The sequence below is a fragment of the Calidris pugnax genome, unplaced genomic scaffold (genome assembly GCF_001431845.1).
Source record: "Calidris pugnax isolate Ruff unplaced genomic scaffold, ASM143184v1 scaffold36, whole genome shotgun sequence".
Classification (NCBI taxonomy): Eukaryota; Metazoa; Chordata; class Aves; order Charadriiformes; family Scolopacidae; genus Calidris; species Calidris pugnax.
Genome location: NW_015090825.1, coordinates 3,868,106 through 3,881,928, shown reverse-complemented (window position 1 = coordinate 3,881,928; position 13,823 = coordinate 3,868,106). Strand labels below are relative to the sequence as shown.

General features: G+C 40.4%; 1 protein-coding gene across 1 annotated transcript in view; it reads right to left on the bottom strand.

Moving 5' to 3' along the window:
* Positions 1-13,823, bottom strand: part of SCUBE1 (signal peptide, CUB domain, EGF-like 1) — a 266,905-nt gene that overhangs the window by 203,056 nt on the left and 50,026 nt on the right. Inside the window, exons 3-4 of the mRNA XM_014940071.1 lie at positions 11,296-11,362; positions 11,017-11,139 (exon numbers count right to left, since the gene is read on the bottom strand). Coding sequence (XP_014795557.1) covers positions 11,017-11,139; positions 11,296-11,362 — 190 coding nt within the window. The remainder of the gene's footprint in view (positions 1-11,016; positions 11,140-11,295; positions 11,363-13,823) is intronic.

Sequence of the window (13,823 nt, the reverse complement as noted above, 5' to 3'; positions counted from 1 at the left end):
TATCTATGCTCCTCATTCAGCAAAGTAAATACCCACCTACTTCAACCATTTTTTCATTGTAACGGGAAGACAACTTGCTTGAAAGTTCTGAATGTAGCCTCTGCTTCCAGATAATGGAATTGGAACAAAGGCACTTCAGTGCAATTTCCCTCTGACAATAGCAAGAACTAGAATTCACAGCAATTACATCCTGTAGTATTTTCAGCAATGGTATGTCCAACAAATAACAACTCCTGCAGAGGTTTCCATTCTCTAGTTTCTGAAGCACATTCTGCAGCAAACACCCTACACCTCCCACCCCCCAGGAACATTAATAATCACCAAATCAGTATTATGCATTTTTTTTTTCCCTAGTTAAATTTTTGATGCTCTGTGAGCACAATGCCTTGTTAAATGTAAGGACTGTCAGTGGTTCATGCAGACTAAGGCATGGCAACAATGGTATGCAGAGTTTAGCAATCTCAAGCTGAGATAGTAAATGAAAATTGGCTTTTCTCTGAGATAACAGCTCATCTGCTTAACAAATTCATTATAGGGATCAGAATGATCTGAAGGTCATTTCATCTATTTAATATTTCTGATTCTGTCTTTGCTGGCTGTACCGTAAAACATCACCAACAGTTGTGAAATTATGGTCTTGAATTTGACATGTTACCTGTGGGGCGTACAGCACCAACCAACCGCTTATGTGTTAGAGCGCTAAGTTCAAGTCTAAAGCACCTGCACAATGAAGGTCTTACATCAGCTTATTTAATGATCCACATCATCTTTTTTTTTTTTTTTTCTATTTCTTGCTCACTAAATGAAAACATGTGATCTTCTACAGCTCCAGAGAAGGAGCACTGTGAAGTAAAATAAGACAGTATATTCAATTTAATAAAGCACTTAAACAGAATTACTTCAAAGGATAACAGCCTCTTAAGATTAAGCACATGCTCAAGTACTCTGATGAATCAAGACATCTGAACAAAACAACTCTTCAAACTGTAATGTAAGTGTATTCCTTTTCCAGAGCATCTTAAATGTGTGGAAAAGTCTTGAAATTTCAGGAGAGTATGTCAAACCCTATCTTAATTTTCTTATAATTCTGCCAAACATTTATGTAAGGGCTAGAATTTTTCATGCAAGGAATCAGTAGGGGCTTTTTTTCAGATAAAATTTAAAACAAATATATACATACTGAAACAAACAAAGAAAAATATCCAGAAAGCTGGCGGGTTTTTTTGGAAGTAATTATATGGAAAATTCACTGCCTTACTGTGTTTAAAAAAGTCTCCCCCAATTACTTGAACAGACTTAATGCTCTCAGATTTTGTTTCCTGTAAGGAGGTGGGGAGTTACCTTTCAGTAGATTTCTTGGGACAGAAAAAGCTGGCCAAATTACAGCTAAAAATTTGCCAAACAAAACTCAGAGATTTAGAAAATCACTAAAAAAGAAAAAAATCACAATCAAATAAATTCACAAGGTCAGCAGGCATCTGCTGAAATTTAGGTAGCTACAGTTTCCAAAAATGTCCTTCTTGGTTGGTGTTTTTTTCAGCCTTAGGTTGTAGTTTCACAGCACAACGGCTCTAGAAACTAAAACTGATTAAGAAATCTATTCACCTTCTCCTTGCCATGTGTTTCACTCTCTATACTCCAGTTCATTGCCTTTTCAGTGTAGAACTCCTTATAGGGCCATATTGTAATCCTTTGTTTTTTCCTCCACTTTTGGGGGGATTATTTCAGTGATACTCTTGACAGTATCGCCCCATATCAATTGCCCCAGTCCAAAAAAAAAATAAAAAATAAAGCATGATCAAGCAGACAGGAACTTCCTAAATCAATGCACTGAGGGAGTATTACTCTTTTTTCCTACCAGACTGTACATGCATTTTTCCTACAACTTCCTGCCATACATCCTCCATCCTAGGGCTACCTGAGGCTTGGTCAAATTTGCCCTGTAGTTAAGGCTTCCAGCTATCCAGTCTAGAATGGGGCTGGACTAGTACCATGCGCACAGAGACTATATCCACCATCCTCTTCCACAGGTCCAAAGACTGTAGAGACCATCCATGATTCCCATTACCTCCATTGTGTCCTAACTGCATCAGAATGGATGCTACTTGGCTCAAATGCAGAGAAGACAGAAGCCACTTACTTTACTGGAGCTTATGTGGGCAATTATTAGGAAAGTAGCAAAAAGATCACGCTCTCCATCTCCTCTGGTATAGTGCAACCAGAAGCTCCCTGACCACGTCATGAATCAGCTTATGCTCAGCCTCAGAACAAAGAATGGGAAGACAGTCCATAATCAAATGGAAGCCGACAAATGAGGACAAACAGCCACACAAAGATGTCTTTCCAGCCGGTCACCTGAGGCAAGACCCATGGATCTGCCATGGTGGGAAGAGCAGGGAATGCGCTGAGGCACTGGTGAACTCTGAGCTGGTGGTGGGACCAAGAAAGAGGTGCAGTAAAAGGAAGAAAAAGAAAACTGAGAGCTGGTAGGAACTGTTCTGATTTGAAGACAGAACTCAAGGGAAAGGACCGATAAGTGGTCCTCAGAGCTTGCAGCTACCAGCTCTCTGGTCCCAGAGGCCTTGTTATGGGACACTGGCTCTCAGAATAATACTACAATAAGCCACTGAGAGAGAGGACTAGGGGGAGGAAAACTGAATAAAATTGAAAAGAAGCAGGTGCAAATACACTAGGAGAGGACAAAAGAAAGAGAAGTAGGATTTGCAGTATGGAAATTACAAGGTTAAGAGACAGTTGAGTAACAGAATGTACAAGACAACATAATGAAGACTGCAAGGAAAGGGGACTGCGCCAGAAGTAAAGGTGACAGGTGGGAAAACAAGGAAAACCAGGCAGTGTCTGGCAGATGTATAAAGAATGAAGATGAAAAAAGGACAGAATCTTGCATATTGAGCTTAGTACACTCTATTTATGCTCTTCCATTTTATTGTAATTTTCCTGGCAGATAATTTACACTGTATATTTGGGGGAAAGGAGAAGTTCCTTCTAAATACCAAGTTTACATCACCACAGGAGGCCACCCTGGGTTCTGCAGCTTAGGAACTGTTGAGACTGATGAAATTTCATATATATTTATAAATTCCGAGAGTACCCATAGACTATCCAGCAGACAGAGAGCTTATCAACTATTTAGAGAAGTGTCCTTGGAAAAAAAAATATTTTTTCCAAATTGAGAATTACATGTAATGCTGCTGAAGAATGAGACCATATTTCTAGCGGAATGGTATTTGTTTATGCAAAATACAGTGATATTTGTATCCAAGAAGAATTTCTGGAGGGGGAAAAAAAAAAAAAAAGAAAAGAAAGTTGGAGCAAATGTTCTTTTTCCAAGTAAAAATGGAAGATTTCCAAACTGGACCACCGGGGGAGCTGTTCACTGAAGCAGCATTATGGGCTGCCAGAAAGCTGTTCTGAGAGGTAGGACAGGGTAAGGAAGAAAAGGGAGAGAAGGAAACAATAGGGTGTGTGACACATGGGGACTGATGATACTGCAAGCAGTTAAATGGGTCATGTCATCCCAACTAAGGGATATTCTGGTTTTATTGGATAAATTGCTGAACAAGGGGGGAAAAACAAAGCAATCTTAATTAGTTAATTAATTCACTGAAATTAATTAATTAATTAATTCAGGACTCAAACCTGCCCCAAACAAAAGTCTTATTCAAGGAACTAAAGAAGCGTGAAGGAGAAAAAAAATATTATCACAAACTGTTAATTCTCTTAGACTGTAATAAAATTCTGATTTACTACAGCATGTTCTCAGGAGTATTTTCTTTCTTGCTACTTCTTCTCCGTCCCCTAAGAAACTCCATTCCCTGAAGTAATTCAGAAATCTGGCGAGTTGGGAATCAAGTATTAAGTGGTACCAGACAACAACAACAACCAACCAAACACACACACAAAAAAGCACACAAATACAGAAGACCTCAGAATTGGATTCTGGGAAACACTTTTGCCAGCCTACACCAAAGAAGATGCAACAAGTTACCCAATCAAATGAGCAGGATTTACAGAGAGGAAAAAATAAAGTAATAGTTGCTAGCTCAAATCAAAGAAGCTAGTTTATATTCTCCCTCCCCCATTTTTTGACAACGTACTGCTTCAATCTGGAAGCTGCTTACAGTGAAATCAGCACAATGGCTCACCCAGAGTGAAGCTATAATTCACAAGAATAAAACTGGGAAGGAAGATTTGATCCTGAAATAAAAATCACCACTAAACTGGGAGGTGGCAGAGTATATCTTCCTCTGGGGTCAGATAGGCTGTTGCAAGCCAACAGGACAAAACCAGCATCACAGCCTTGGAGCAAAAGATCTCATCCAGAACAGTCATTATGGAAGGGCAACATGAAGTTCAACACATGATATCGATGCCATCTGATAAGGTATTGTAACTGTAAAACTAGAAAGCACACCAGCTTCAGTACCTAGTATCCACTATAGACATCAAGATTACTAGACAACCAGTTCAAAAGTAATAAGATCAGTGTCAAAGCCTCAAGCACTAAACTGAGATCAAGTCACAAAATGGTTATACAGAAAACAACAAAATTAGAATAAGGATAGGAACAAAGGATGCAACAATATCTAGGACAAATGTTCATATTCCATCTTCCTGCAGCTTTTCAGAACAGGCAGACAAAGGGTGTAGATACTTGTGGTGCTTTCAGGGAGGGGAAAACTCAACACATCAACACAGAGCTATTCAGAAAATCCTTTGTTCCTCTGACAGATATGTAGTGGGATATTATTAGTAGATATTATTAGTGGATTTGACCAAACCAACTTCCCAGAGTACCTTCTTGCAAGCAGTAACAGTAAGATTATGGATGTAGTGATAATATTCAGCCTGAAATGAGTCAGTATTGCAAGATCCCAGAGGATGACCCTTCCTTGAGGGAAAGAATTCACCTTCTATAACAATTAGAAGAATCATCAATCAGGAAGAAGTCACTTAAGCTGTCTTGTTCAGTGGCATCACAGTTATTCAGCAGAAGGACACAGAGAGCACAAGCCTGAGCCCACTAGAGTCATGCAAGCATCAAGATGCCCAAGTTTCAAAAGCCAAAGGACACCCAACACTGTTCATTTAGTCTCATACAACATCATTGATAAAGATGGTCCACTTAAGAAAGAATTGCTGGGAGTGGATTGATGGGACACCATGGGGCTCTTAAAGAAATGGGATCACTCTTCCATTTGAAAGACATCCAGAAGCCCCATACTTATTTAACCCTGCATAAAAGAGGAGGCTTCAGTGTGAGATACTGGACCAGGAGTTGGGAAATGAGAACTCTGAAATGCCCTGTGCTGTTCCAAGTTGATTCAGAGCAGCCTTGCCACCATCATTCATTTTTGCAGAGAAGAACACAGTACATGTTTGAAAGACTACAGTAAAACTAAAATCCAATGAGTGAGACCAGCTTCTTCAGGAAAAGTAAGATAGAACAGGTGAAAAAGATTAAAATTGTAAGAAGAATATTAAGTCAAGCCTGGAGAAACAATCATTATTCAAATGGGAGTGATAAGGAGATAATTACATACATTCCGTATGTTTTTCCACTTGCTAAGATTTGTTTAAAATCCTTTAAAAATAGATCTAACAAACAGGTATAAGAAGAAACTTGGCCTCACGCCCACAAAATTACTGAAGATGATAATGAGTGGTTTATCTATACCATTTCTGATTCATTGTAAATGCAATGAGCTATCATTTTAAACTTCACTGTATTGGTGCAAACACTGTGAGTAATTTAAATTTTGACTAAGGGACATTATTGCACCTGCAGCACGAAAACAGAATTGCATGGGATAAACCCAAGAGTCTCAAACATTTGCCAAAGTAAGAAATTCACTATCCTATTGTTTCTACAAAATTAAAAATCCTAGTTCAGAAAAGCACTTTTAGTTAACGGTTTAGAGATTATCTGTACAGTACTCTGTGCTTTTCTGTCTGTAGCAACAGATCATCAGAGACAAAGCCAGATGTCACAGAACATCAATGGAAATAACAAAATCTAGGCATATCAATGCAAGTATTGAGTATTTCCATCCACTGTACACAGAAAAATTCTAGAACTATGGCAGAAATTGAGATGAGCAGCATATCAGCCCCAGATTAGGAGATGCCTTGCTACATTGTTGGGCTGTACATTTTGCAGAAGCAGCTAAGCAGTCCTTAGATGAGCACTGGGGCTCAGAGAGGACAATCAGTCAGTGTTTCCAAATGGACATATGCAGAATATAACCTACTGCGGGGCTGAATACACCTGTAATTGAGGCAGGAATGGTTTATCTTCTTTTGAGATTGTATCATGCTTAAATCCTATGAGGTGCTAGCACTGGGGTAATCAAGAATAACAGCCCTCTTTGCAGATTACCATAACCACCTATCTGTTTACCTGGAATGATTACTTACATTAGGAAAAGGACTGCAAGTACATCAACATATGACAACTGTACATCACTACAACTGCACAGGCCAACTCAACGAGCAGTCAAGCAGAACTGCTGCTGATATAGCACAATTTTCCAACAGAGGCTGAAACCTGAAAATCACCCTCTCAGGGCACACTCTGTCAAGATACTTTGCCATGGTATACATGTATGTTTCCCTCAGCGAGAAGTCCATCGACAACATTATGATGCTTCACAGCAGGAATAAAAAAAAAAAAAAAAAAAAATACAGCTGAAAGTTGTGAGCATTTCTCTTCTGTACAAAGACTAAAAATGGACTTAAGTTGTAAAGGTAGTTGACAATGACATTTTCTACTTTCGAAAAAATCTTCTGTGAGGTCACACAAGACGATGAACAAACAGAAAAAAAAAAAAAAAAAAAAAAAGAGTACAGCTGAAAGTTGTGAGCATTTCTCTTCTGTACAAAGAGTTCAAGAAACATGACAACTGTATGAGACCAATTATTAAAAGAACCAAAGAAAAGTTCATGCAAATACTATGAAATACAGCAGAAAAAATGCACGAAGAGGGAACTCTTATTCAATACAGGAAAGCTCAGAACGGAGTTTTGCAACCCAGAAGCAACAGATCCCAGTGAACATGTCTTACGGAAGAATCCCATTCATCCAATCACATCTTCTACATACTGTAGAGTCCTACACGTAAGTTATCATCCAAAAGAAAAAGAAACTACAGCTAGAGCAACTCACTGAAATCACAAATAAACAGGAGGCCGAGGGAAAAAAATATGTTTAAAATAAAGTTAACACACTAACTGGATATAAAATGGGCACAGATAAACATCAACCGGAAATTATACAGAGTATTTCAACCATTAATGGCGCGAGGGTTTGTAACAGCCTGAGAAGTACAATGGGCAAAAAAAATTTACTAGGTTTGAGAGTTAAACCCATTCATAAACTGTTCAGTGACAGAGAATCCTACAACAGCAAATGTAACATTGGCATCAGGGACAAAGGAGGCCCTGTCAAGGTCTAGGGAACCTCGGGACTTGGAATCCTTTTGAACCCTCTGGAATCTCCATTGCTTTGACACAATTTTCCAGCTAACAACTTTATTGAGACACTAACCTGTAGGGAGACGAGAAGTCAATTTAGAGAAGGTAAGGACAAAGACCTAGGGAGCATGAAAGAGTGTGCTTGTAGCTGAATGCAGGCCACTGCATTTAAGATATTGACTAAAGTCACAACAGGGAAGATTTCCTAGGTAACAGTAGGTCTGCCAGGGCAACTGAATCAGTTATCAATGAATAGACTTTGTATATTGAATAGAAATGGACAATTAAAAGCAATTATTTTTTTTAAAGATTACCCAGGTTGGACACATTATTCTGTCTGACAAAAATGCCAGCTAGAGAATTTGTGGTCAAAGGATATTGATATATTATGTAACATGGGGAAATATCATCATGGTAACACTGACCATATGGCTTGACAAAGCATAGCAGATAGCTGGTTGAAAAACAAAAGGTAAACTGAAATCTAAGGAGGGAAGCAGAAGACAGGACACAGGAAAAAGGAGCAACTCTGCTGTCTGGAGAAGCAACTGCACTCTGTGGAAAGAAACAGGTCAGCTGGTTCAATCAAGAAGACTACCCATCAAAAAAGCAGAAAAAAGGTAGGGTAGATCTATGAACTGATAAATAATCCTCAATCCTCAGAAACTCTGGAGAAACCCAGTCCAAAAGACATTTTGGGAGAAAAAGCAAAGTTCAGAAACAAATTCCCTGCTAGAGGAATTTAACAGACTGTCAAGAAAATGTTTCATTTCAGTATAATTGCTGCTAGAGCTCTCTACAAGTCCTCAAAGGAATGTTTCTGTCTTACGTATTTCTCCCCGCCCTTTAGGTCAGAGTAGCAAAATATGCACAAAATCCTGCACAAGTGGCTGGGCTCCACATTTACCACATTAGCCTAAAGATCCCATCTATAAAACTATTTTTTAATAAAAAACTGTAAATAAATGCTCAAGAGTACACAAATACATATTCACATACTGGACATATTTGTACAAATATATGCTCCATTGCTTTTATGAAACTTAATCATCCAAATCATGTTAGTTCCCATACTCAAGCCCTTTCTCTAAAAATGGATTTTAAGTGAATGAAAGCAATGTTTAAGACTGATGTTAAAAGTAAGTTAACACACATATCTTTCTAAATTAATTGTAATGCCTCACTTTAACCTAACCTGGCAGCTCACTAAAATTTATTGGAATAAATTTGATCATATAGTACAAAATCTTTAAGCTCACTGCACTATATAAATTACAATTCTGCTTGTTTAGTAAAATCTAGCTGTATACAAGAGCCTGAACTATGAAGGAGTTATGCTATAAAGAATGTTCTTTAGACATGAAGCAATACAGGTAGATTTCTACAAACTTAGTTAAAGAGGCACATTATCTGTACAAGACATCGTTTTCTCACAGGTAACTAGTTTCAGTGACCAAAAAGCTTATTTAGAAAAGCTCAGTTATAAAGACTCAGAATTGTTTAAAGACTCAGCTTTTGGCCCAACAAAAACCATTCGGTGTATTTCATCTTTGTTATTACAAGCACAGTCTCTTTTATCTTAAAAGATGATTTCTAATGGCTGATTACCGGTGTTGTCTTGTGACAGAATATTAAATATCAATCAATACTGCTAGTCTGTTTATTTCTGTAGGTTTTCAATACTTGACCCCAGGATGCAAAATAAACCCACTCTCTGTGAACAGCAGACCTGAGGCAGATCTTAGGTCTGCCACTGACTTGTACGACTGACCATTCCTTCACCTCTATAGTTTTGAAGGTACATAACTTCAGTAACAAAGTTTCAAAGTACTTTGGGATCAAATTAAGAGCTACTACCTCAGTAATCTAAAATAAGCTACAGAAAGGAAGCATACAAAAATATTTCAAGCTTTCTGCTTACCCCAAGTTTTAATATTAATTACAAACTTAAGATATAGAGCCGATACAAAACCTTTAGAACTGTTAGTGTAACATTGTAAAAAAAAGTTGTATATCACACATAGCAATATCTGGTTTAGGCACCTTACATACATTTACCCGAGTAATGCTGAACAATTAACATCCATGCCAATTGTGCTGCAGCCTGCCCCAGCTTACTTGATAGTTTGTTAGACACTAAAACCTGGATAGGAGTTGGACATCAGTCACAAAAATTCTATGATTCTGTACATCATTCCACAGAGAAATCTGAATTTTTACTAGTTACTGAGCTCTCTTTTTTACTGAGCCAAGGTAAGTCAGGCAAAGAGAAATATGTATATTAAATAAGTATGAGTATCAGCCAGGTCTACCATTAAACAGAGCTCAGCAGCTAAAATATGAATAGTTAAAGCTTAAGGAAACGTTTGATGTGGAAAACCAATACAACAAGAAGTACCAACTCTGAGAATGCTCCACAGCTGTGGCCTTGCATTTTCTCTGCAGAGAGCTCTTTCCCTGGAAGGGATGAATAGAGGAAAAAGTGGTGCTGAATGATTATTCTGTTTGCAAGAAAGAAAATCTGGCTTCCAAATGAACAGCTACTCAGAGACACTAGAGCACCAAGAGGTGGACAGTAGGAATTTGTCTCTGTCAATTTAAGTCCAAGACAGAAAAATATGACAACCACAAAAATGCTTTATGAGGGCACTTGAACAAACACTTTGGGAGTCCATGGAGAATAATACGTGGTTTCAAATTTTTGTAGACTTCAGCAAAGTCATTTCTAGGTCTTTAATCTTTTTAATGGACTGGCCATATACATTTTGAAAAAGCTTCAGTCTGCCGTAGAGAGGGACTTGGAAGGAGAATTTTTATAGCTGTTAAGCATCTACAAGTAGGAAAAAACCCAATAATCTTGCATCTTTTATTTGTAAGGCACTCTGCTGTGATTACAATATTCGTTCTTTTCACCAGGGAACAATCTCTCTGCTGAGGTTCAATAGACAAGATGGAGTTCATAAAATCTGAAATATGAGTGTACACAGTGTCTAATAAAACATGCCAGGTCGTTTTCAATTGCAAGGATTGATATAAAGACATACAGAAGTAAAACAACTTTTTAAAGTCTCTGTAAGTACAATAATCTGAAATAGTCGCTTTTAAAATAGTGTTCCACAGGCTAAAAACATATGATGCCGGCACATCTGTAGTGTCAAAGAGAAGCAGCCGGGGAACCGGCCCACGTGCTCGGCGCGGCGCCTCGAGCCCCCGTCGGCAGCGGGCCCGGCCCGTGCTAACCCGGCACCAGCCTCGTTTTTTCATTATTATGATTATTATTTTTAATTTTTTTTTAATTTTTAATTTTAGAAGTAGGCTGGCGGATAGGATGCTTGTGATGCCGCACAATTAGCCAAAGCAGCAGGGGGATGCTTGCCAATAAACACCCAGATTTGAGGTTAAGCAGCTGTAAATCTGCATTAATCGTTTCAGGAATTCAGCTATTTACAAAAGCTTTTAAAGAGCAAACAAATAAGAGAAGGGAGGGGAGGAGAGATAGGAGAGGAGCCGAGCTGTCCTTACCTTCACATTGTTTCCCTTCGCCTTTATAGCCTGGCTTGCAGATGCATTTGTAGGATTTTGGCGTGTTTTGGCAAATTGCATCGATGTGACAGTCATCCGTAGCTTCTGCGCACTCGTCAACATCTGGAAGCACAGAAAGAACCCCAAAGGGACAGATAAGAAGGGAGACCTGAGACACAGAAGATCGTCAAGGGTAGATATTCTCCTACAAGCAGCTGTTTGCTTGCCTGCCTTCCCTCGTGGAAATGGGACCACCTAAGGTTAAATAACTGAACCAACGTGTTATTCTCCTTAAGTCATTTACAATCACAGGTCCACCAAGCTGGAGGGACTCGGTCCCACGTTTCTGTGTTGGGAAATCATTAGACATATTAGAAATTAGCGCCTGCTGCATAGGTCTGGTACTGGTGACCCACAACTTAGTAAAACAAGAGAGTGTTTAAATGACCTGTAAGAGGAGGAGGGAAAAAAAAAAAAAAAAAAAGCCATTTGCATGTTCTAGCAAAGAGATCTTCTTAATTTAGAAAGATAGACCCTAGTTTAAATAAACTATGCTGGCGGGGGAATGAGAAAAAGAAATATTTGAACAGCAAAACCACATTAATCCTTTTTATTAAGAGGCAATAAAATAAATAAATGGAAGACCATATGAAACACAGTAAGTTAGTGCAGAGCAAACCATCCTGCAATAACATCATCTACATGGACTAAAACTCACATAGAAGGGGAAAAAAGTCCCAGCAGTGGTCCCTGCTCGGGTGGGTGCCTTACTGGTGAGCCAGACCCTGAAAGCGGGGACCAAGACCGCTTTTCTTGTTTTCAGGGTAGGAAGCCTTTACAAACATTTCAGTGACGGGCAACCCGTTTTCTTTCCCCGGATTTCAAGAGGATGGGGGAGGGAGGAGGATGAGAGAGAGACGAGATTTGGTAGTCGTGGGAATGTTAATGAAGGGAACATAGGAAAAAAAAAAAAAAAAAAAACCAAAAAAAAAACCTCCGACCTATTCAAGAATGGGGTGTGCTCCTCACATCTACAGCTCTGCCTAACCCTAACCAGCTCTGCCTTGCCCCCCTCGCCCTCCCCGCAGACGGTCGCCGGCCACCTCTTCACCCGCAGCGCCCTACGCCAGGGGCGGCGGCGGAGCCCCCCTCCGATATCACCCCCGGAGACCGGCGCTGCCCCGGCCCGGGCCGCCCGCCGCTGTCAGCCTCCGCCGGCGGCGTGTCAATAACGCACCTCGCACGGATTTCCTCACCATTTCACGCCAGAGCCACATCTGGGGCTGCCGGGGGAGGAAGGGGGCAGGCAGGGAGCTCTGCCCAGGGGGGCGGGTAGCAGCCGGCAGGACTGCACGGAGAAACACCCCCAAACATCACCAAACAACACCACCACCCCCGCTATATTTTTAGGAAGTATTGAGGAGAGGGGTGCTGCGGGGGGAGAGACGGAGGGGGACATCCAGCCAGAGAGATGCGCGGTTGGTTTCATGCCAATTAGATTAACAGACCCTTAAAAAAAGGTGCACTAAAGTGAAAACAGTTTTATTGTTAGCTTGAAATCCTAACGCTAATTGTTTCAGAAGTGCTCACTCAGCCATCCCCACTGATAACACACGGATCCTTCAAAGTCACCGGGGACAGGAGGGGGCTATTTAGAGAGGGGAAAATAATCAGATACCGTGGCATGGCACACAGCAGAGAACTTCTCCGAGAGGTGCGGAGAACTGCACCCCCGAGCACCTCAGGGATCCGAGCAGGAGAATCGTCTGGACTCGGTGGTGGTATTACTATTTATTTTTTTTTTTTCAAAGAAAGAGGGGAACAGTTTCCCCTTCCCAAACGCAGAGGGCTGTATTTTCTGGAGAAGAGCAAGGCTGCTGTGATCTGTCTCCTCCTTTCTTGTCCATTGGTTTATTTTAAGCGCTGAGCCGGTTCAGATATAGCTATGATTTACGTGAATTCGCTTAGGGGGTCCGAGGGTGTTTCCCAGATCAGAGAGAGATCCAGTCAAGCACAAAAAGAAAAGAAGGTTGGGTGTTGGGTTTGGTGTTTTTTTTTGTTGGGTTGTTGGGTTTTTTTTAAATGCTTTGGTTCATACTTTTGACTCATTAAACCGGCACCCATCTCCCATCAAGATCAGCAAAAGTGACAGCTGGACTCTTTATAATGCCGTCAAAAATTCAAACTGCATTGAGCCAAGGGGGACATTTCACAGCAACCAGAGGATGCCTGGGAGTCAGGCGTGAATGCCAATGAGTCAAATGAAAGGGCAAAACCAAATATGAGCCCCTTGCTCTGCTCCGCAACTCACATTGCATTTCTTGAACTTTAAGAACTTTTACACTGACTTCGTTCATTTTGTGGCATTTAAACGCCTGTATCTGAGGAAAAGGGTTTTCTCCCGTCCCCTCTCTCTTTTTTTTTTTTTAAAAAAAAAAAAACACGAGAGCAAAGACTTCATATCATTACTGCTATTAAACAGATACGAGCGCGGCTGTTAAGAAACCGCAGGTCTTTGGGTTAATGCGCAGACAGGCAAAAACCTATTAAGATATAACAGCCAACGCTTCCCCTGCGGAGTCTCCAGAGTTTAGCACAGATTTATCTCGCAGGCACTTAAGGAAAGTAACTTTTTCTTCCCAGTCTCTCCCTCCAGACGTCCCTTGGCTCCGGCAGTGTCAAACACGCGAGAAAACGCCTCCCCACCGCAACTTCCAACACCCCCGGCAGCACCAGCAGCAAGAAGTGACCTCCCCCTCAACACCTTACACCAGGGAGAGGGAGAGCGGACAAACACGGTCCCCCCC